General features: G+C 38.6%; 1 protein-coding gene across 1 annotated transcript in view; it reads left to right on the top strand.

The window, feature by feature from the left end:
- The window catches only part of LOC102874574 (fatty aldehyde dehydrogenase-like), a 67,140-nt gene extending 44,357 nt beyond the window's left edge, over positions 1 to 22,783 (top strand). The window contains 3 exon segments of the mRNA XM_006902057.1: positions 21,390 to 21,625; positions 22,699 to 22,737; positions 22,739 to 22,783. Of these exon segments, the coding sequence (XP_006902119.1) occupies positions 21,390 to 21,625; positions 22,699 to 22,737; positions 22,739 to 22,783 (320 nt within the window).
- Positions 22,784 to 24,886: the final 2,103 nt, after the last annotated feature.

Genomic DNA, 24,886 nt, shown 5'->3' with positions numbered 1-24,886 from the left:
TCCTGGTTTTAAACATGCAGTGTTTACTTGTTCTGCTTGGACAACTGCCTATTGGTCTTATGTATTGACTTCACATAAGCTCAGCTAAGTGTTTTGAGATTCCTATTATTCTCATCATTTTCTATAATATGGTATGATCCACACAGTCCAATGCCTTTACATAGTGAATAAAACACAAGTAAACATCTTTTTGGTATTATCTGTTTTCAGCCAAGATCCATCTGACATTAGCTGTGATACATCCTTTCTGTCATGGCTTCTTCTGAATCTACCTCGAGTTTCTAGCAGTTTCCTGCCTATGTGCTGTTCCAGCCATTTAAAAATAATCTTAAGCACGATTTTACTTGCTTGTGATATTAATTATATTATTTGATAAATTTCCACATCCTATTGGGCCACTCTTTTTTTTATGCATTCCCATTTTTATTGCTGTGTTATTCACAATAGCAAAGACATGGAAGCCGCTGAACTTCCCATCAACAGATGAATGGATTGAAAAACCATGGCACACCCACACAATGAAATACTATATAGCACTAAAAAAACAGTAAACTTGTAAACCACCACAGAATATAAGTGAACCTGGAAGATACTATGCTGAGTGAAGTTATCTGTCATAAAAGGACAAATACTGCATAACAATGCTGTTATAAAATAGAACTGACATGGGGGGCTAAGAAAGCATTGGAAAAGAGTGAATAGATAATGAACACTTCATTGGAAAGAGAGAACTGTATGGAAAAAAAATGAATGTATGATTAGATGTTAAATGTATGACAACAATCTGGAACAAGAGAGCATTGCAAAGTGGGCATTTTTTTTTCCTTTTCAAGTTGCTCTGAAGGAATTGGCAAAAAACAAGGAGGCTCCAGGAGTTGACAGCATACCAATTAATTTATTTCAACAAACAGACGCTGCCCTGGATGTGCTCAATAAGTTGTGCCAGGAAATCTGGAGGACAAACAGCTGGCCAGCTGACTGGAAGAGATCAATATTTGTTCCCATTCCAAAGAAAGGTGACCCAACAGAGTGTGGAAATTATCGAACAATATCATTGATATCACACACAAGCAAGATTCTGCTGAAAATTATCCAAAAACGTTTGGAACAATATATCAACAGAGAACTGCCAGATGGGCAGGCTGGATTTAGAAGAGGTCGTGGTACTAGGGACATTATAACTAATGTTAAATGGATCTTGGCAGAAAGCAGAGAATACCAGAAGAATGTCTATCTGTGCTTCATTGACTATGCAAAGGCTTTTGACTGTGTGGATCACAAAAAGCTCTGGCTGACTCCGAGAAGAATGGGAATCCCAGAACTTTTGACTGTGTTAATGCAAAATCTATACTTGGCCCGAGAGGCAGTCGTCAGAACAGATCAGGGAGACACTGGATGGTTCCAAATAAAGGGGTCTGTCAGGGATGTATTTTGTCTCCATAGCTTTTCAGTCTGTATGCAGAACAGATCATCTGAGACACTGGGCCATCCGAGGAGGAATGTGGCATCAGGATTGGTGGAAGAATCATCAACAACCTGTGTTATGTGGATGACACAACCCTGCTTGCTGAAACTGAAGAGGACTTGAAGCGCTTGCTGCAGAAGGTCAAGGACTGCAGTCTTCAATATGGATTGAAGCTCAATATATAAAAAACCAAGATTCTCACCAATGGGCCAATTGGCAGCATCAGTATGGATGGTGAAGAGATTGAGACATTTAACAGTTTTAGTTTATTTGGTTCCACAGTCAGCACTCTTGGTAACAGCAGCCAGGAAATCAGGAGACGAATTGCATTGGGAAAGTCACCTGTACGGGACCTCTCAAGAGTACTGAAGAGCGATGATGTCAGTCTGGAGACTAAAGTGCACCTGATCTGGGCTATAGTCTTGCTATTACGTGCTATGCATTGGAGAGTTGGACAGTGAATAGGGATGATAGAAAGAGAATTGACGCCTTTGAGTTGTGGTGCTGGAGAAGTGTGTTGAATATACCATGGACTGCTAGGAGAACAACAGGTTTATCCTGGAGAGGGTGAAGCCAGAATGCTACTTGGAGTGAAGGATTCTGAAGCTTCATCTGACATACTTTGGGCATGTTGCAAGGAGGGACTGGTCCTTGCAGAGGGACATCATGTTTGAGAGAGAGGAAAGGAAGACCCTCGATGAGATGGATAGATTCTGTGAGTAGAGTGGTGAGAATGAGTGTGTTTGAGACGGTGAGGTTGGCACAGGTTAGAACGGCATTTAGGGCTCTTGTACATAGGGTCACTATGAGTCACAGGTGACTCAATGGCACATTACAGCAACAACAATGACAAGTCTGAATAGCAAGCAAATGCTTGCTATTCGGGACTGTTTCAATTTCTGGAAGTCAAAGGCCCTTATTTTAATACTGAATATTTTTTCCCTACTTTTATGGAAATTTATCATCCAGATAAAATAAAATTGTTTAAAATTTCTCCTCCCTTTTCCTCATTTTCTTTCCCTGTGCAGCAACGGAAAAAGTAAACAGAAATTTTCCTCTACATCTCCCTAAGATTTTAATTAAAATTACTTCAAATTGATAAATAATTTTGTACAGAATTTATATATTTAAACTGTAGAATCGTGGAAACGTGTTAGACCTGTTTTAATAACCTTTTAAATAACTTTTCGTATTCTTCAGTAAAATTTTGTACTTTTTCTTCATAATTGACCATTTTTATATTTGCTTTCTTAAGCATTTTACCTTAATGCTTTCCCCCCAGTTGTTATATTTATAGTACTCAACATCCTCTAACAACAGCAACATACAGTAGTCTATATGTAGCACTCATCTGCATCTAACAGCAACAACTACAACAGTCTATTGGAATATTTTTCTTGGGAATGGGAAAAAACATGAATCTCTTCCAGTCAGCTGGCTAAGTAACTTTCTTCCATATTTGTTGGCAGATATTTGTGAGCATGTGCAGGGTAGGATCTGTTTCCTGAAATACCTCAATTGATAGTCCATCAATTCCTGTGGCTTTTTTTTTTGTCTGTGCTTTCAGTGCAATTTCAACTTCTTTCTTCAGTACTACTGGTTCTTGATCAGGTGCTACTTCCTGAAATGGTTCAGTGCTGGTTGATTCTTTTAGTACAGTGACTATGTGTATTCCGTCATCTTTTCATATATCCTGCATTATTTAGTATTTTTCAAAGAATTTTTCAGTGTTGCAGCTTAAGGTTTGAATTATTTCTTTCAGCTTGAGAAATGCTGAGCTTATTCTTCCTTTTTGTTTTTTTTACAGACTGTGAAAATTATTGAACAATAATATTAATATCACTGGTAATGAAAATTTTGCTCAGTATTATGCAAAAATGGCTGCAACAGTACATTCACATAGAATTGCCAGAAATTTATGCTGGATTCAGAAAGAGGCCATGGCCCCAGGGTATTATTGCAGTGATATCAGATGGATCTTGAATGAAAGCACAGAATATTAGGGAGATCTTTGCTTGTGCTCTTTTGATTATGCAAAGTCATTGACTATGTAGATCATAATAAATTATGGCTAACATTGAGGAAAAATGGGAATCCAGGAACACTTAATTGTGCTCAGAGGAAACCTATATCAAGAAGCAATTATTCAACTAGAATAAAGGGACACTGCATGGTTTAAAATCAGAAAAGGTGTGTGTCAGGCTTGTTTCCTTTCTCCATACCTGTTCAAGAAGGTGGAATTTAAGAAGAAGAATATGGTATCAAGATTGGAGGAAGACTTATCAACAAACTGCTTTATACCAATGACACACAACCTTACTTGCAGAAAGTAAAGGCGACTTGAAATATTTGCTGCAGAAGATTAAAAAACTACAGCCTTCAAAATGGGTTACATCTCAGCATCAAGAAAACAGAAACCCTCATGACTGGACCGATAGACGACATAATGATAGATGGAGAAAATCATGAAGTTGTCAAGGATTTCATATTATTGGAATCCACAATCAACATCCTTGAAAGCAGCCGTCAGGAAATCAAAAGATGTGTTGAATTGGTAGAATCTGCTGTCAAGGATTTATCTAAAGTAGTAGAGACAAAGCATGAGAGTAGTTTAAAGAGTAAGGTGCCCCTGATCTAAGCCATGACATTTTTAGTTGCTTCCTATGTATCTGAAAGTTGGGCAATAAATAAGGATATCAGAAGACTCGATGCCTTGGAATTGTGGTGTTTGAGAAGAGCTTTCACTATCCCAAAAGACTGCCAAAAGAACAAACAAATCTTTCTTGAAGGAAGTGCGACCAGAGTGCTCCTTAGAGGCAAGGTTGGTGAAACTTCTCACTTATTTTGGCCATATTGTCAGGAAGAACCAGTCCTTACAGGGTGGCATCATGCTAGGAAATATAGAGGGTTGGCAAAGGAGAAGAAGACCTTCAACAAGATGAATTGACATGTTGAGTACCACAATGGGCTTGAGCATGACAGAGATCATGAACAATAATGCCATACAGGCAAGGGTCAGATATGTTATTAATAGGGTGAGTTGTAGTCACCATGATGGCATTAACAACAACAACATCCTCACTCATTGCCATCATGTAGGAATTGATTCACAGCTGATCCTCCAGTGGGTTTTCAGAGGCTGTAAATTGCATGTGGAGATTACCTGTCATTCTCTTGTGGAGCAGCCCGTGGATTTGAACAACCTCTCTTTGAATTGGCAGTGCAACTCTTACCCACTGGGTAACCAGAACTTTCCTTCATATAGCACCCGTTTCACTGTTTGGCATTTTTCATGTTGTTATATGCTGTCAAGTTGCTCACAACTCATAGCGACCCTATATACAACAGCCCTAAACCCTAGTCTAACTTGTGCCAAACTTTTTGTGTCTGACACACCTACCTCCATTACCCCAGTCACTGAATCAATTCATCTCATCTAAAGTCTTCCTTTCCTGCACTGTTCCTCCACCCTCCCAAGAATGATGTTCCTCTCCAAGAACTGGTCCCTCCCTCCTTGCAACATGTCCAGAATATGTCAGATAAAGCTTCAGAATCCTTGCCGCGAAGGAGCAGCCTGGTTTTACTCTCTTCAGGACAAACCTGTTTGTTCTCTTAGCAGTCCATGGTATATTCAGTACTCTTCTCCAGCACCACAGCTTAAAGGCATTGATTCTCCTTCTATCATCCCTAGTCATTGTCCAGCTCTCTGACACATAGCAATTGATTGCAAAGACCGTGGCCTGCATCAGGTGCACCTTAGTCTCCAGACTGACATCATTGCTCTTCAGTACTTTGGAGAGGTCTCTTAACAGCAGACTTCCCAATCACAATACGTCTTTTAATTTCCTGGCTGCTGGTGCCAAGAGAGTTGATTGTGGAGCCAAGGAAACTAAAGCTGTTTACAATCTCAATCTCTTCACCATCCATCATGATGCTGCCAATTGACCCAGTGGTGAAAATCTTTGTTTTCTTGATATTGAGCTTCAATCCATATTGAAGGCTGTAGTCATTGACCTTCTGCAGCTTCAGATCCTCCTTAGTTTTAGAAAGCAGAGTTGTGTCATCTGCATAACGCAGATGGTTGATTAATCTTCTTCCAATCCTGATGCCACATTTCTTCTCATAGAGCCCAGCCTCCCGCATAATCTTTTCTGCATATAGATTGAAAAGGTATGGAGATAGGACACATCCCTGGCATACACGCTTCCCAATTTTGAACCATTTAGTGTTCCCTTGCTCTGTTCTTTGACTTGTCTTCTGGTCCAAGTATAGGTTTCGCATAAGCACTATCAAGTCTTCTGGGATTCCCATTCTTCTAAAAGTCAGCCACAGTTTGCATAATCAATGAAACACAGATAAACATTCCTCTTGTATTCCCTGGTTTCAGCCAAGATTCATCTAACATTAGCTGCAATATCCCTAATACCACGACCCCTTCGAAACCCAGACTACACTTCAGGCAATTCTCTGTTAATGTGCTGTTCCAGTTGTTTTGGATAATCTTCAGCAGAATCTTGTTTGCGTGTGATATTAATTATATTGTTCAGTAATTTCCACATTTTGTTGGATAACCTTTCTTTGGAATGGGAATAAATATTAATATCTTCCAGTCAGTTGGCCAGGAAGTTGTCCTCAGTTTTCTTAGCACAACTTGGTGAGCACATTCAGGGCAGCAACTCTTTATTGAAATATATCAATTGGTATATCATCAATTCCTGTGGCTTTGTTTTTTGCCAATTCTTTCAGAGCAGCTTGAATTTCCTCCTTCATCACCACAGCCTCTTCTCATACATTGTTTAATTAAATTCTTCTGTGTCTGCCAATTCCTTTTGGTACAATGACTCTGTATACTCTTTCCATCTTTTTTTAATACTTCTGGATCATTTAATGTTCTCCCCAAAGCATCATTAAGTATTGCAACTAGGGGCTTGAATTTGATCCTCAGTTCCTTAAGCTTAAGAAATACTGAGCAAGTTCTACCCCTTTGATTTTCTGACTCCAGCTTTTTGCACGTTTCAGTATAATACTTTGTCTTCCCATGCTGCCCTTTGAAATCTTCTGTTCAGCTGCTTAATATCTTGATTTCTTCCCTCTGCTTTGGCTTCTTGGCACTCTAATGCAATATTCAGAGTCTCTTCTGACGTCCATTTTGGTCTTTTCTTCATGTACAGTTTAGTAGTATCAGTTGCATTAGTTTTGTATCACTAGTATTAATAATTTCCACTTAATCCTTCACCACTAACAGAAGCTCTTAGTACCTAAGCATTGACTCCTCCTTTTCCTCTCCTTGTCCTGTCATGGTAACTGTTATTTTGTTTTAAATATGTGTGTCTCTTCTAGGTACTTCATATAAGTGAGATCATATAGTAGTTACCCTTTCATGATCATGTGATTTCCTCAGAGTAATGGTTTTAAAGTTAACCCATGGTATAGCATATATCAGGATGTCATTTTGCTTTATGTCTAATATTCTCTTATATGGATAGATCACATTTTATTTATCCATTTGCCCGTAGATGGCTACTTTCTTAGAACTTACTCTTCTTCAACTACACATTGTTTTCCTGTTTTCTTTATATCTTCATCTTGTCTTAGGTTAGCTCTTCTGAAGGTTGTTATTATTAGTAGGTGCCGTTATATACAACACATAGTGACCCTATGAACAATAGACATGTACTATCCTGTGCCAGCCTCATAATCTCTGACACACTCAAGCTCATTCCTGTAGTTGCTTTGTCAGTCCACCTGATTAAGGGTCTTTCTCTACAAAGACAGGAGAAAAAAAAGAGAAAAAAAACCCAAAGTGGATGTCAAAAGTAACCCTAAAAATTGCAGTAGAACATCAAGAAGCCAAAGCCTGAAGGTTATATTTTTATAAAATTCTGTCCTCATTTCTCTTTTCCTACTATACCTGCATCCTAAATGGTAATTTCCCACAATTTCAGACTCTACTCACTGCTGATGGCATGCTGTAGCCTCTCCTGCTGAACTGCTCACCTGCATCCAAGGGTTTTATCCTCTTCCATCCACGTGTTCTTCCTTTGCTTTTCCCTTTTTCATCTGTTATAGAATCAAACTTCTTAAGAGTGCAGAGATTTATACTTGTTTATTATCAGTTTTACAGCCAGCATGCTGGTCTTTACTACTTTCTAAGGATTTGAAAGTCTACCTCTATCAAAATGCACAGCCTTAGAACCCCTTTGAGAATGTTGCATTCTATCCTATAAGGTCACAATGAGTTAGAATCAACTCTACAGCAGTGATGTTTTGGGTTAGAGATTAGCTAACCAAGTAAATGGATAGGACCATGAGTCAGACTGACCTAGGTTCACATTCAGGGTTTGCCACTTACCTGTCATGGGACTTTGGGTGGATCACTTGAACCTGCTAAGCTTTTTCCTTTCTGGAATCAGAAAGGATAATACTTTACTCAATAAGATTGTAATGATGATTTAATCCACCTCTCCTCTGTCAGTTTTCTGTACTATGGTAGATTATATGTTGCTGTGATGCTGGAAGCTATGGTCCTGTATTTATATACCAGAAGAGTCACCCCAGTAGACAGATTTCAGGGGAGCATCCAGACTAAGACAGACTAAGAAGCAGGACTGACCATCTGCTTCTGAAATAACCTGCCTTTGAAAACTCTGTAGACAACAGAAGGACATGATTGGATATAGTGCTGGGAGATGAGCCCCTCAGCTTAGAAGGCACTCAGAATGTGACTAGGAAAGAGCTGCCTCCTCAAAGTAGAGTTTACTGTAATGACACAGAAGGAGTCTTTACTGAGTGAAGTACCTTTATTTGCTGATGTGGCAAGACTCCAAATGAAGGGAAATAGCTGCAAGCATCAAATAATAATTGGAACATGGAATGTATAAAAACATGCATTTAGGGAAATTGGAAGTTGTCAGAAATGTATTGAAATGCATAAATATCAGTATCTTGGCAATAGTGAAACTGAGATGGACTGGTTTGGGCCATTTTTAATCAGGCAATGGCATTAACTGATGAATATTAACCTCAATATTAACTTTTAATAAAACTATTAACTGCACAGTTTGGTGAGTGGAGGGAGAGGGGGAAGTAAATGGGAAGGATCTGGGTGAAAAGACAGGGTCATGATGGGCAAGGTCCAATGGTGATTAAGTTTATAAAACATAATGCATGAGAATGATTGTATGAAACACCATGTGATTGAAGAATAGTGTGAAACAATGTATATAAAGTTTATAAGAAAACCAATTAAAAATATAATGAAAAATAGAATGTATATGTATTATTATATAAACAATGTAAATGCAAGATTGTATAAAACACAATGTATAAATGAAAAAATATTAACTGATGACTAGAATGCAAAAGGAGAAGGATTGCTATTTGGAAAACATGGTCTTGGCAGTAGAAATGAGACTGGAGAGCACATGATAGAATTTTGTACAATGAATTATTTACTCATTGGCAGTGCTTTTTAAATAAAAACATAAGTATGCATGGACTTGCGTGCAGAACTACACAGGAATCAGATTGACTGTATCTGTAGAAAGAAAAGTCGAAGAAGCTCAATATCAGCAGTCAAAACTAGGCCAACCATCAAATGCTTATATGCAGGTTCAAAGTGAAATTGAAGAAAATCAAAACAAGAATAAAAATATGATCTTGAATATATCACAACTGAATTTAGAAATCATCTTAAGGATAGATTTGATACATTGAACACTAATGACCGAAGACCAGAAGAATTGTGAGAGGACATCTTTGTGAAAAAAAGCAAAATGGAATTTTGTAATGCCTTTGTAGACAAGAAAGAAAGAAAAGACCAAAGTAGGTTTCAGAAGAGACTATGAAACTGTCACTGCAACAAAAAGAAAGGGGATGGGGATGCTGAGGTAAGTTAGAGAGTTGAATGGAAGCTTTTAAAAGACAGCTCAAGAAGACAAAGCAAAATATTATAATGAAATGTGAAAGGAGCTGGAGTTAGAAAACCAAAAGGAAAGAACAGGGTTAGCACTTCTCAACCTAAAAGAACTAAAGAACAAATTCAAGCGTAGATTTGGCAACACTGAAGGATTGTACAGACAAAATCTTGAATGATGTAAGAAGCATAAGATGGAAGGAGCTGAGCAGCTGTTCCTTCTTGGGGCCTTGACTGCAGATTGCAAGTGTTCACCCACTTGCTCACGTGCTAGTGTGCCTGCAATGTGATAGATGACTAAAGACAGCCTGGCGACTCGACAGGCAACAGCCCAATGCCTTTTCTCTAGGATGTTCCTTGTTAAGCAGTGATTGCTTAGGAGCCTGAGACATGCACCAGGAGCTCTTAGTGCTGCATTCCGGGGCGGCAGCAGCTGCATTGCTGGGATCCATGCAACCTCATTAGCTGCTGCTACCACTGCTGAGCAGTGCTCCCTAGAGAATGCCCAGCACAAGTCATGGCTGAGCAGCAGCACTTTGCTCTGCACCAGCCTTCACAGCTTTGGGCCAGTGAGGCTTCATGTAGCAGAGTTTTCAGGGGCTGCCTCAGAGCATGGTCCTCAAGAAGACTTCCCTGATGCCTGCATCCTAGCCCATACTTACCCATAATTTCCAAATGAAAGCAATTTCTGGGACCAACCTGCTGCTGGGACCTTCCTGGTACACTGGACCACCCCGTGATGTGGAAACGACCCCACTCCCCCTGTGCCAGGAGCACCAATAATGTAGGTATTGTGGCAACTGAAGGAAGTCTGGCATCTGCAGGTAGGAAGCCCAGTGCTCTTGACTGCTGCAGTCTAAAGTCAAGTCTCTGAGAGAGCCAGCAAATTATCAGTCTAGTTTGGCTTCCTCCAGGACCGTGCTCCCATCAGGAGAACTGGACCATCTAGCTGTATGGAGATGGCCCCACTGCCACCCACCCCACCGTCCTAATCCAGGAACACCAATATCATAGGTGAAATAATTTCCTTTCTGAATACCGCCGTCCCATTCCAGAGGCAGTACGTGAACTTTGGACCCTTTGGACTCTGCCTAACTGTGGCACTTGCCTGGCCTAGAAAGCTGCTAATTCACAAACTATCTCTCTCTCCAATTGAAGCAAGTCTTCCCTTGAGTCAAAGTATCAGAGAGAAATTCAGGCAGGGTGCTCCTCTGAAGCAGTGAGATCCAGAGCTAAGGTTATCAGACTAAGGACTTACTAAGGCCACAGGCACAAAAAACTATCACAGCAATGACAGGGTAGAAGCAGACTACCTCACACCTTACACAAAATCAAAACAAAATGTCACCTTAAAAAAGTCATCAAAACACAGAATCATTGGATTTTCTGAAGCCAGAAAGTCTGATGGAACTTTCTAACACAGAATTTAAAAGAATAATGATTGAACATTTTCAATGAGTAAAAGACAAACTCAAAGAATTATAGTAATCTACAAGCAAAGCCAAAAGGAACTTAAAAAAAAAAAAGACAAGACAAGGCAGATAAAACAAACACGGCCAAAGAGGCTCTGGGAAAAGAAGAAACAGCAATCCAGAATATGAGGACCAGTGTTTCAGATGCTGTCAACGTGTTGGAGGTACATATGAGCAAAGTTGAAGAGATGGAACACAGAACCAGGAAAATAGAAGATATAATTCTCAGCATTGATCTGCTAGAACAAAAAGCAAAATCAAAAAGGAAGGAAAAAGTAGAAAGTTTAAGAATTATATGGAACACTAGCAAGAAGAATAACATGTGCGTAATTGGAATTTCAGAACAGGAAGAAGCAAGTAAAGTCACTGAGAAAGTTGTGGAAGAATAATTACCAGAAGAAAACTTTCTGGCCATAATGAAGACTGAGAGAATAATATATAAAAGAAACTGAGTGAACACCACATAGAACAGACCCCAAAAGAAAACCACCAAGGCATATTATAGTAAAATTTGCCAGAACCAGAGACAAGGAGAGAATTCTGAAAGCATCTAGAGAGAAGTGAAGAGTAACCTATATGTTGTTGTTATGTGCCGTCGAGTCGCTTGCAACTCATAGCAACCCTATGTACAATATCCCTAAACTGTGCTCTGTCCTGTGCCAATTGCACCGTCTCTGACACACCCATCCCGATTACCCCAGCCACTGAATCAGTCCACCTCATAGGGGGCCTTCCCCTTCTGCGCTATCCCTCCACCCTACCAAGCATGATGTCCCTCTCCAAGGACCTGTCCCTCCTTGCAACATGTCCAAAGTATGTCAGATGGAGCCTTAGAATCCTTGCCTCCAAGGAGCCGCCGGATTTAACCCTCTCCAGGATGAATCTGTTTGTTTTCCTAGCAGTCCATGGTATTCTCAATACTCTTCTCCAGCACCACAGCTCAAAGGCATCAATTCTCCTTCTATCCTCCTTAGTCATTGTCCAACTCTCTGATTCATAACAAGTGATAGCAAAGACCCTGGCCTGTATCAAGCGCACCTTAGTCTCCAAAGAGACACCATTGTTCTTCAGTACCTTGGTGAGATCCCTAACAGCAGACTTTCCCAAGGCAATACGTCTTCTAATTTTCTGGCTGCTGGTGCCGAGAGTGTTGACTGTGGAGCCAAGCAAACTGAAGCTGTGAACAATCTCAATCTCTTCACCATTTATCCTGATGCTGCCAGTTGGCCCAGTGGTGAGACTCTTTGTCTTCTTGACATTGCGCCTATATATGGGAGAGCAAATAAGAGTAAGTGCCTATTTCTCAGCAGAAACCAGCAAGAAGACAGTGGAATGACATATATCAAACACTCAATACCACTGTCAACCAAGACTACTATACTCAGCAAAACTGTCCATCCATTATGACAGAGAGATCAAGATATTCTTTGATAAGCAGACCCAAGGGAGTTTGTAAAAACAAGACCAGCATTGCAGGAAATTCTGAGGAAAGTCCTTCTTACAGAGATACCACAGAACGCAGGATGGACCAAAATAAACAGCAATGACACCTAAAAGAACTCAACAAAATGATAACAATAAAACCTTGACTTTCAATAATTACACTGAATGTGAATGGTTTAAATGCACCACTGAAGAGAAAAAAGAAAAGTAGATTTGGAAAAAACCAAAACCCATATGCTGTTTAGAAGAGGCACACCTGAAAAGTGAAAAGTTAAAAAGACTAAAATTAAAAGACTAACACTTGGCTTTCTGAAACTGAAGAGGACCTGAAGCACTTGCTGCAGAAGGTCAAGGACTGCAGCTTTTAATGTGGACTGAAGCTCCACATCAAGAACACAAAGATCCTAAAAAAAAACCCAACAAAAAAACCCAAAGATTCTCACCACTGGACTTATTGGCAGCATCATAGATGGTGAAGAGATTGAGATTGTTAATGGCTTTAGTTTGCTTGGCCCCACAATCAACATTTATAGCACCAGTAGCCAGGAAATTAAAATACCTATTGTGTTGGGAAAGTCTGCTGTCAAGAGACCTCTCCACAGTATTGGAGAACAACAATGTCAGTCTGGAAACTGAGGTGTGCCTGATACAGGCCATGGTCTTCACAATTACTTGCTATGCATCAGAAAGCTGGACAATGACTAGGATGAAAGGAGAATTGATGCCTTTGAGCAGTGGTGCTGGAGAAGAGTATTGACTATACCATGGACTGCTAGGAAAACAAACAAGTTCGTCCTAGAGAGGGTGAGACCAGGCTGCTCCTTGGAGGCAAAGATTCTGAAGCTTCATCTGACATACTTTGGGCATGTTGCAAGGTGGGACCAGTCCTTAGAGAAGGATGTCTCATGTTTAGAAATGTGGAGGGACAGCACAGGAGAGGAAGACTCTTGGTGAGATGGATTAGATTCAGTGATTGGGGTAAGTGCATCAGATACATGAATATGGCACAGGATAGAGCAGGTTTAGGGCTGTTGTATATAGGGTCACTATGAGTCATAAGTTACTCAACGACACTTAACAACAACAACAATGAAAGTAAAAGAGTGGGGAAAATATACCAAGCAAAGGGCAACCAGAAAAAAAGCAAGAGTAGCGATATTAATCTCTGAAAAATAGATTTCAGTGTAAAAAAGAACAAGGAAGGTCACTATATAAGGCTTAAAGGGTCAATAGAACAAGAGGATATAACCATAATATTTATAAATAGTAATAAATGATAGCTGCAAAATGTACAAAGCAAACATTAACAGAACTGAAAAAAGAAATATAAAACACCACAATAGTAGTAGGAGACTTTAATACACCACTCTCAAAAAAAGATAAAACTACCAGAAAGAAACTCAACAAAGACTGAAGAATTAAACCACGAAATAAATCAACTCTATCTCATCAATAGATATAGGTTAATGTACTCCCAAAAGCACAGTATACCTTCTTCTTCAGTATGCATGGAACATTCTACAGAATAAATCACATTTGCATCACAAAACAAGCATCAATAAGTTAAAAAACATAATACAAAGCATCTTCTCAAATCACAGTGTAACAAAATTAGAAATTAAAAACAAGAGGATAAAGGAGAAGGAAAAAAAAAACATTTGGAAGCTGAACAACACCCTGCTTGAACATGAAGTGGGTAATAGAAGAAATAAGAAATGAAATTAAAAGTTCCTTAAAACAAAATCACAACCTATCAAAGCCCCTGGGAAACAGCCGAATCAGTAATTAGAGGTCAGTTTATAGCAACAAACAAACACATCAAAAGGCAAGAAAAAAATGATAATTAATTTTATAACCCAATATCTCCAACAAGTTGAAACAAAACAGCAAGAAAACAATACCCTCTAAAAAATATGAAATTATAAAACTTGGGGTAGAAATAGATGAAATGGAAAACAGAACAACAGTTTAAACCATGAACAAGACCGGGAGTTGGTTCTTCAAAAAGATAAAAAAAAGTTAAAAAAAAAAAAGATTAAAAAAGTTGACAAACTCTTAGCAAAACTAAGAAAAACAAAGTCACAAATAATATGAGTAAGAGTTGAAAAGGGCAATATCACAATGGAACCAACTAAAAAGGTCAACAATGGAATATTACGAAAAACTATATTCAAATATGAAAACCTAGAGGAAATGGACAAATACTTAGAAATTCACAGCCCACCTGAAGTGACTCAGATTGAAGTAGAACACCTGAACAGACCCCATTACAAAAGAAGAAACTGAACAGGTAATAACGCAACTTCCAGCCAAAAAAGCCCTGGACCAGATGGTTTTACAAGTGAATTTTATCAAACATTCAGAGAACTGTCACTAATCCTACAGAAATTATTTCAGAAAATAGAAAAAGATGGAATTCTCCCAGACTCATTCTATAAAGCAAACATATCCTTGATAAGAAAAGTCAGGTAAAGAAACCATCAAAATAGAAAACTATAGGCCAGTATTTCTCACGAACATAGATCCAAAACCCCTCAATAAAATCCTGGCCAATAGAATCCAACAGTACAACAAAAAAATAATTTACCATGATGAAGTGGGATTTATAACAGTTATGCAAGGATGGTTCAACATAAGAAAAACTATCAGTGTAATTCAACACATTAATAAAACAACAAAGAATTACATGATCCTACCAATTAATGCAGAAAAGGCCTTTGACAAAATCCAACCCCTTTCCTGATTAAAACACTCAACAAAATAGGAATAGAAGGAATTTCCTCAACATAGCAAGTACATATGCAAAACCAAGAGCCAACATTATTCTCAATGGAGAGAGATTAAAGGCATTCCCTTAGAGAACAGGAACTAGGCAAGGATGCCCATTATCACCTCTCCTATTCAATATTGTATTGGAAGGCTTAGTGATAGGAATGACAAGAGAAGGAAATAAGAGGAATCCCAGTTGACAAAGAGGAGGTAAAATTATATGCAGATGATATGATAGTACACTTGTTGTTAAGTGCTGTCGAGTCACAGGCAACTCAGAGTGACCCTATGAAGGAGAGTCCTCAATGCTTGGGTCTCTTTTATTCTCTCTCCAGGTTCATAGGGTTTCCAGAGGCAAGCTATTACGGAAGTGGATGCCACTCCTGCTTGATAGTACACTTAGAAAACCCTAAAGACTCAGTGAGAAAACTAATGGACATAGTCGACCAATTCAGCAAAGTGGCAAACAAGATGAACATGTTGTTTGTGTTGTTAAATGTTGAGCTGTAGGCGACTCATAGTGACTCTATGAACTTTCTTCATTTCTCCAAGTTCATAGGATTTCCAGACGCAAGCATTTTCAGAAGTGGGTGCCACTCCTGCTTCCAAGCTTGTTTTAATTGGGGAGCTCTGCCAAACACTGTCTGCAATGGGTGACCAATATCACAGTTGGTACATCAGGGTCACAGCGTTGAGCATCACAGCCACCACAAGCTACCTCTGTATAGCAAATCGACAGAGCAGTGCTATAACACCTAGAAGAATGTTTGACCAAAAATAATTAAAAACAGGCCTGAGAGACGCAGATTAAAATCACCCAAAAAGAAATTGGATTTCTCTACAGTGACAAAGAGAATACAGAAATGGAGCTAAGAAAAACAGTACCCATCATAATAGCTAAACACAAGATTAAATACTTGGGAGTAAATCTAACTAGAAACACAAAAGACTTATTCAAAGAAAATTGTGAAACATTACTACAAGAAACTAAGAGAGACCTGGAGAAATGAAAGAATATACCATGCTCGTAAATAAGAGGACTCAGTGTCATGAAAATGACAATTCTACTAAATGCAGTCTACAAATTCAATGCAATCCCAATACAAATTCCAATTCCATTCTTCAAAGAAATGGAAAAGGCAATTTCCAATTTCACCTGGAATGGAAAGAGACCCTGAGTAAGTAAAGCATTTCTGAAAAGAGAAGGTAGGAGGGATCTCACTGATCTCAGATACTACACAGCTGTGGTGGTCAAGATAGCATAGTACCACTACAATGACAGACATATAGAATAGATTGGAATAGAATTGAGAATACAGAAGTCAGCTTATCTGCCTGTGGTCAATGGATTTTTAACAAGGAGATTAAATCAGCCAAGTGGAGAAACAAAAGCCTTTAACAACTGATGTTGGCAAAATTGGAAAACTATAGCAAACTCAAGCAAGACCCACACCTCACATCACACATAAAACCCAACATAAAGTGGATCAAGGATCTAGGAATAAAAGCAAAGACTATACACTTCAGATTAAAGCTTGGAAGAACTCCAAAAACCCTAACCACATAGGAGCAGTCTTCCAAGCATCTGGAAAAACCTACAACCAGAAGAGAATAAAATAGATGAATGAGACCTTCTAAGAAATTGTGCAACAATGAAAGAATCTTTTTAAAGAGAAAAAGAAGAAAGGAAGGGAAAGGGAACGAAACGGAATGGAAGGGAACAGAGGGAGGGAAAAAGAGAAAAGTGCACATGGGGGGCTGATAGGAAAATGTGCAACAATAAATGGAAATCCAATTTAAAAAAGAAGGGAAAATGAAAAGAAACTCTTATGCATGTCAAAAAAATTCTCCAACAGAGTAAAAAGGGAAACCACAGACTGGGAAAAAATATTTGGTAATGACATGTTTGATAAGAGACTCATATCTATAATTTATAGAATATTTCAGCACCTCAACATGAAAAAGGTAAACAATCATAAAGTGGGGCCAGGATATGTATAGATACTTTACCAAAGAAGATATTCAGATGGCAAATACACACACAAAGAAATGTTCAAAATTCCTAGCTCTAAGAGAGATACAAATCAAAACAACTATGAGATACCATCTCGAAGTTGAACAGAGCTGCAGACAACAAATGCTGGAGAGGTTGTAGAGAGATTGGAACCCCTATTTATTGATGGTGGGAGTGTTAAATGATGCGACCACTATGAATGGCAGTATGGTGCTTTCTCAAAGAGTTGGAAATAAAAATACCGCTTAGTGTAGCAATTCCCCTACTGGGAATATACCCTAAAGAAACCAGAGTGGCCACCCAAACAGATACATACACACCCATGTTTATTGCCATGATGTTCACAGTAGCAAAGAGATGGAAGTAACCCAAGTGTCCATCAACAAATTAATGGATAGAAAACTATATTGTATTCACATCATTGAATACTGTGCAGCACTGAAAAACAAGAAACTCATAAAATCAACAAAGTGCAGAATTAAAGGTGCATAGCAAAGTGGATGAGCGAGGCGGGGGGAGAGGGAAGAAATGATGCAATATTGAATGATTTTTTTTTAAATGGAGGAAAATGTGCAACAATGAATGAATGAAAATCCAACTTTTATGTAAACTTTTGTTAAAAAATAAATAAAATTTTAAAAAAAAAGATGGCAGAACTACACATAATCACTCTGTGAAAGAGAAGGTGAAATTGTACTGAAGATATTGGCTAAAGCTAAGGCCCTAGAAATTGATGAATACCAATTGAGTTACTTTAGAAAAAGATGCAACCCCAAACGTGCTCACTGGTCTCAGCCAACTGATATGGAAGACAGCTAAGCCAGCTGATTAGAAGAGATTCATATTTGCTCCCATTCCCAAAAAACGTGATTCAACAGAATGTTGAAAGTTTTGAACAGTATTATTAGTATCACATGCACTCTTGCTGAGGATTACTCAAAACCTACTTCAACAGTGTAATGACAGGGGACTACCAGAAATTCAAGCTGGATTCAGAAGAAGCATGTTACCAGAGATGTCATTGCTGATGTCAGGTGGGTCTTGACTGAAAGCAGAGAATACCAGGAAGATGTTTACTTGTGTTGCAAAGGCATTTGACAGTATGGATTATAACAAATTATGGCTAATTTTGAGAAGAATGAGAATTCCAAAACACTTAATTGTGCTTAAAAAAAACTCATTTCATAGACCAAGAAGCAGTTATCTAAACAGAAAAAGGAAAGGCTGCATGGTATAAAATCAGGTAAAGTGTGAGTTAGGATTGTATACTTTCTCTATACCTATTCAGTCTATAAGCTGAGCAAGTAATTCAAAGCTACATTATGCTAACCTTGCTTGCAGAAAGTGAAGACCTAAAATACTTCCTGCAGAAGATCAGAGATTACAACCTTCCATATGGGTTACATCTCAACAAGAAGAAAACAAAACTCATGACTGGACCTGTAAGCAGTATCATGATAGATGGAAAAAAGATTGTAGTCGTCAACAATTTCCTTTTCTTGGGATCCACAGTCAGTACCCATGGTGGCCGCAGTCAGGAAATCAAAAGACATGTTGCACTGGGGAAATGTGCTATCAAAGATATCTCTAAAGTGCTAAGGAGCAAGAATGTCAATTTCAAAAGTAAGGAAAACCAGATCCAAACTATGGTATTTTTCAGTTGCTTTTTATGCATCTGAAAGTTGAACAACGAGTAAGGATTACAGAATAATCATTGCTTTACAACCAGAAGAGGATAAAATAGATGAAGGGTACCTTCTAAGAATCAAATCCCTATGCACATCCAAAATCTTCTCCAACAGGGTAAAAAGGGAAGTCACAGATTGGGAAAAAATATTTGGTAATGACATGTCAGACAAGAAACTTATATCTAGAAGTTATAAAATACTCAAGCACCACAAGATAAAGGTAAAGAACCCAATTAAAAAATGGGCACAGGACGTGAACAGACACTTCACCAATGAAGACATTAAGATGGCCAACAACAACAAAAAATAAATAAAATAAAAATAAAAAAAGATGGCCAACAAACACATGAAGAAATGTTCAAAATTCCTAGCTCTAAGAGAGATGCAAATCAAAACAACTATGAGATATCATCTCACCCCAGTAAGAATTACAAAATTTAACAGAACAGCAAACAAACATCAAGTGCTGGTGAGGTTGCAGAGAAACTGGAACTGTTTTACTGTTGGTGGGAGAGTAAAATGGTGCAACCACTATGGAAGGCTGTATGGCACTCTCTCAAAAAGTTGAAAATAGAAATACCGTTTGATCCAGCAGTTCCGCTACTGGGAATATACCCTAAAGAAACCATAACCGCCACCCAAGCAGATATATGTACACTTATGTTTATTGCAGCTTTGTTCACAGTAATAGCAAAGAGCTGGAAACAACCCAAGTGCCCATCAACAAACGAATGGAGAAGCCCTGCTATATCCACACAATGGAATACAGTGCTGCGTTGAAAAACAAGGAACTCATGAAATATTATACAAAATGGATGACCCTGGAGGACATTATGCTGAGTGAAATATCTCAGTCACAAAAGGACAAATGTTGCATAGGGCAACTGTTGTAAAACAGGACTGACATCGGGATTGAAGGAAGACTGAGAAAGGGGATAAATAATGTATACTGCATTGAAACCAGATGAGGGAGAGAACTGCTTAAAAGGGATATATGATTAAGTATTGTCATAACAGGAGTCCAAAATGAAGGCAGCACAGTGGAGTGGACTTCGGGGAGGAATTGTATAACTGTGAAAAAAGTTTTCTTTTACTTTTCAAAGAGAAGAGTGAATTGGGGGGAGTGGGTGGACAGGGAGAAAAGAACAACAATGAATGAATGAATGGAAACCCTAAGTCATTAAACTATCATTAAAATTAATTTTTTTTAAAAAAAGAATTTGAATTGTGGTATAGGAGAAGAACAGGAATATACTATGGATGCAGGAGTGGCATCCGCTTCCTAAACATGTCTCCGGAAACTATGACCTTTAATAAATGACAATAATTATAGAAAGGTTTCAGGTTTTTTGTTCATAGGGTTGCTATGAGTCGTGCTTGACTTGACAGCAATCAACAACAACAACAACCAAAAGAACAAACAAATCTGTCCTAAAGGAAGACAAACAAGAGAATTCTCAGAGGCAAGGATGGTGATTCTTCATCTCACTTATTTTGGGTGTATTTTCAGGAAGACCCAGTCATTAGAGAGACATCATGCTGGAAGAGATAGTGAGTCAGTGAAAGAAAGGAAGACCCTCCACAAGAATGGATTGACATGGTGAACACCACAGTAAACTTAAGCATGACAGAGATCATGAGGATGGTGCAGGTTAAAGCAAAGTTCAGATGTTTTCATCCAGTTACTATGGATTGTAATTGACTCAATAGCACCTAACAATAAGAAGAATTTAATTAGATAATGCTTTAAACTTTTAATAAAGTCCCACTACAAATCATCACTACCCCAGATGAGCTTCAAACCCTTATATATGTTCTCTTAGTATGTGTTTTGTATGTTAAGGAGATGCCTTTTGCTGGGAAATGCTAGTATGGAGTTTCTGAAAAGAGATATTTCCCTTTCCAGAGAAATGAAATAGAGACATCTCCACAAAGAATACTTGTGAATTTTCTTGGTCAGTGTTGAGAAGACTCAAACTCAACACTTGCATCATAATGTTCCCTTTCATAGGTGAGAAGGAACCTTGTCTAGGTCAACATTCCGGTATTTATGGGATCTTTTCCCTAATCTTAACACTTTTTCCTATGTAATTAATGTGGCTTTGCTGATTGGTGGTGAAAGGCAACTCTTTATTACCTGGTGATTCTTCAGGGTCACAGCAGTTTGCTGCCCTTCCCCAGTCATTAAACCCATTTCAAACACAGAACTGTGGAGTGTGTGTCCATTTGCCCAGGGTTGTAGTGTGGTGGCAGTTGTTGCTGACCTAGTTAATGTTCCTCCTTCCTTGGACCCTTGTCTGCATATCCCCTCTGTTGTTGTTTACAATTGAGGGAGAATTGACCGCTAGCTGACCTGCCAGCAGGTTTTCAGAAGCAGTAAAATATATATGAGGAAATTGTGCCTGGTTCTCCCACACAGCAACTTGTGGATCCCTACCCTCACGTGGAGCTGGCATCTGTTGCAGTGACCTCCTCCTGGCTTCCTCCAGACCTGCCTGTCTTCCAAGGCACCTTGGGTGGACTCACACTACAGCTTTGCAGTTAGTAGCTGGGTGCGTCAGCTCTTTCATTACCCAAAACCTCATCATAACCTATATTTTTCCCTCTTCTCCCTTTATTGCAGGTTCAAGTGGAATAGGAGCTTATCATGGAAAACATAGTTTTGATACATTCTCTCATCAGCGTTCCTGTTTGTTAAAAAGTTTAAAGAGGGAAGGTGCTAATAAACTCAGATATCCTCCTAACAGCCAGTCAAAGGTAGACTGGGCAAAATTTTTCCTTCTGAAACGATTTAACAAAGGAAAATTTGGTCTTCTGTTGTTCGCCTTCCTGGGTATTGTTGCAGCTGTTCTTGTCAAGGTGAGTCTGTATTTATCAGGTGTCAGTCTGAATGACTGCCATGTGATTTTTTTTTCCCTTTTGTCTTGGGAGGTTTTACTTTTATAAAGAAACTATAGCTCTTAAATTACATCTACTGGCCAACAAATTTTTGTACTTTTTATAGGAACACAGCTTCACTTCTCTATTTACTTACTGTCTATGGCTTGTCTGTGGTTACAATGACTGACTGAGTGGGTAGAACAGACTATATGGCCCACAAAGCCTAAAGCATTTATACAAAAATTTGCCATCCTCTGCTATGGGAGTTTAAGGCACAGTTGACCTTGCATGTAAAAGAATTCTTTGCTTGCTACCCCTCTAATTCTTTTATCATACTCTTTTAGTTTCGGTTTTGTTCCTGAACGTACTTAAAATCAGAATGCCCTGGAGGTTGTGTTCTGTGCTGCACAGTATTGGTGGTGAAGTAATTTTGGTGAGGGCTATTTCTTAGGGTCAAGTGTTTTTCTCCCTCAAAAGTTGATTATCACATAAAATTTGCTTTGGATAAGTAGGTTTTAAAGATGGGCTTACAAAGAGATACTTGTGACAGCTGCCTTCTTAATGCATTTGTGTATCCTTCAGAGGAATGAGAGAATCCACAATAATGAATTGTAGGATGGAGTAGGGAAAGGGGCTTGTGCTCTTTGAGTCCTTAGCCTGCCGACTGAGGTTAAAACAGTTGACCACACTTGAAAAGAGAGACAAGAATCCAGAATGTATTGGGGTAAAAACTACTTGAACTCACTGCTGTGAAGGTGTCTCTGATTTTTAGTGACCTTCTGTTTAGTTTTCCAAGACCATAATGGAGGAGACTGCCCAGCTTCCTTCCTCAGAGCCTTTTGTGGATTTGAACCACTGGAAATGTGTGACCGTTTGGTTAGCAACACAATGTGCAATGGACTCTGCCACTAGAGCTCCTTATATTTTGTTTAACATAGTTTTTAAAAAGGGTTGAATCATGTATCATCACAACCCTAGTGATGAGATACTGCTGTTATGTCACAGATTGGTAGAATTGGTGATATCGATTAAAATAATTTGGGTTTTCTGAGAAATATCAAGCTATGCTGAGGAGAAAGGTCCTGTTGCTTTTTTCTGGTAGTTCACAGACTGTGTTAGTCTAGTAAATTGTGGTGAACAGCAGAGCAGATTTCAAAGCCCATCTCTGTAAAGAGTGAGGTAGGAATGTTTTATGTGGGTTAGTTTTGTTTTTTTTTCTTCAAAGATGGGCCAAGCAGGGATATACTTTTAATTGTTTTTCTACAGTTGGAAGTCTGGGTTGAGGGGGAGATATTAACATAATTGTTACTGTTGTAAGGAAAATTTTTTTATTCAGCATATTGTGTAAAAGTAATAAGAAAGATGGAAAATGGGAGAGATTGTGATCAATTCCTATCCAAGTCCAAGGTCATTGAAAACTCAACAGTGTATATTAAAAAATCAGTTAAAGCTTTCCATTCCCCTAATTCCTTAAACTGTTCAGTCAGACTGATTGTTTTGCAAATAATCATTGATAAAGTCTTTGATATAAGATTTGAATGCCAACTGGTCAGCAAAGTCTTTATTGATACAGTATTGTAGTAGAGATGGTAAAGGAGGTTTAAACAAAAGATGCAAACTTCAAGAATGTAGTGGAGTGTACTCAGAGGTGGTGGTGGGGTTTTCTATACCAGTGAAATAATTTTACTTTTCAAAGAGAAGTGCGAACTGGGAGGGAGGGGTGGGAAGGGAGAAAAATGAAAAAATGAATATATGGAAATCCAAAATCTCTAAATGTTCATTAAAATTAATTAAAAAATAAAAATAAAATTAGAAACAAGAGAAAAGAAAAAAAATAATTTTTTTCTAATACAAGATAGCCAGCTAAAGGATAAAGCCAGTAGAGGCTTTATTCCCTTGGTCTGGCAAAATTGTTAATTTAGGAGGGGATGTGGAGCAGCCTCTATGTAAATGTGGTGAACCTATATTAAAGCTTCTATTCTCTAAAGAGATCTGTTTAGGCAAGTGCTTCATTGGTCACTGCTGAAAGATCAATCAGGGACAAACAGCTGCTGATTTATCTGGTGCTTGGATTAGATCCCTGTGTCTCTTCCACACTATTGTGACTATTTTTTCTTTGTTTCTCTTATCCTATCAAAAAGAAGATGCCATTGTGAAAATCCTGCTCTATGTCTAGATGAAACACAAATTATTTCTGGAGAATGGACAGGCATGACAGCCTCCTGCTTTTCTGCATCTACTCAGTTATCTTGGAGGAAATTCTTTTTCTGTTTTGGGTCATGTTTATTATATTGTGGTTTTAACAGAGCACACTTAGATTAGCAGAGATGGCAACTGAGGCTGAGCCCTCAAGTATGGGAACAAATAGAAGGAGGAACAGCTATAAGCAGACACTAGTGATTGGAACATGGAATGTTAGAACCATGAATGTAGGAAAACTAGATATTGTTAAGAAGGAAATGGAATGCATAAATATTGGCATACTAGGTATTGGTGAAATAAGGTGACTGGCATGGGACATTTTGAGTCAGATGATCATATGATCTACTATACTGGAGACGAGAAAGTGAGGAAAAATGGAATTGCTTTCATAGTTAAAAAAGTCATTTCTAGATCCATCTTGAAATACAATGTTGTGAGTGATAGGATAATATCCATACACATAGAAGGAAGTCCACCGAATACCACCATCATTCAAATATATGCACCAACAACCAGCGAGCCAAAGAGGGGGAAATAGAAGATTTCTACCAACTTTTGCAGTCAGAGATTGATCAAACATGCAATCAAGATGCATTAATAATAATGGGTGACTGGAATGCAAAAGTTGGAAATCGAGAAGAAGGATCAGCAGTTGGAAAACATGGACTTGGTGACAGAAATGAAGCTGCAGATAGAATGATAGAATTTTGCACAATCAAGGACTTATTCATTTCAAATACATTTTATAACAAACACAAATGCAGACTATACACATGGATTTCACCTGATGGTTTGCATAGGAATCATACTGATTACATCTGTGGAAAGAATCTCTGGAGGAGCTCAATATCAGCTGTGAAAAACTAGGCTAGGTACTGATTATGGAACAGACCACCAATTACTCATCTACAAGTTCAACCTGATTTGTTGTTGTTGTTATGTGCTTTCGAGTCGTTTCCGACTCATAGCGACCCTATGCACAACAGCCCTAAACCCTGCTCTATCCTGCGCCAACCGCACCGCCTCTGACACACCCAT

The sequence above is a fragment of the Elephantulus edwardii genome, unplaced genomic scaffold, assembly GCF_000299155.1.
Source record: "Elephantulus edwardii isolate Elephantulus edwardi_28Jun2011 unplaced genomic scaffold, EleEdw1.0 scaffold00362, whole genome shotgun sequence".
NCBI lineage: Eukaryota > Metazoa > Chordata > Mammalia > Macroscelidea > Macroscelididae > Elephantulus > Elephantulus edwardii.
Note: the sequence above shows the minus strand (reverse complement) of the source record. Positions and strands in the feature narration are given on the sequence as shown.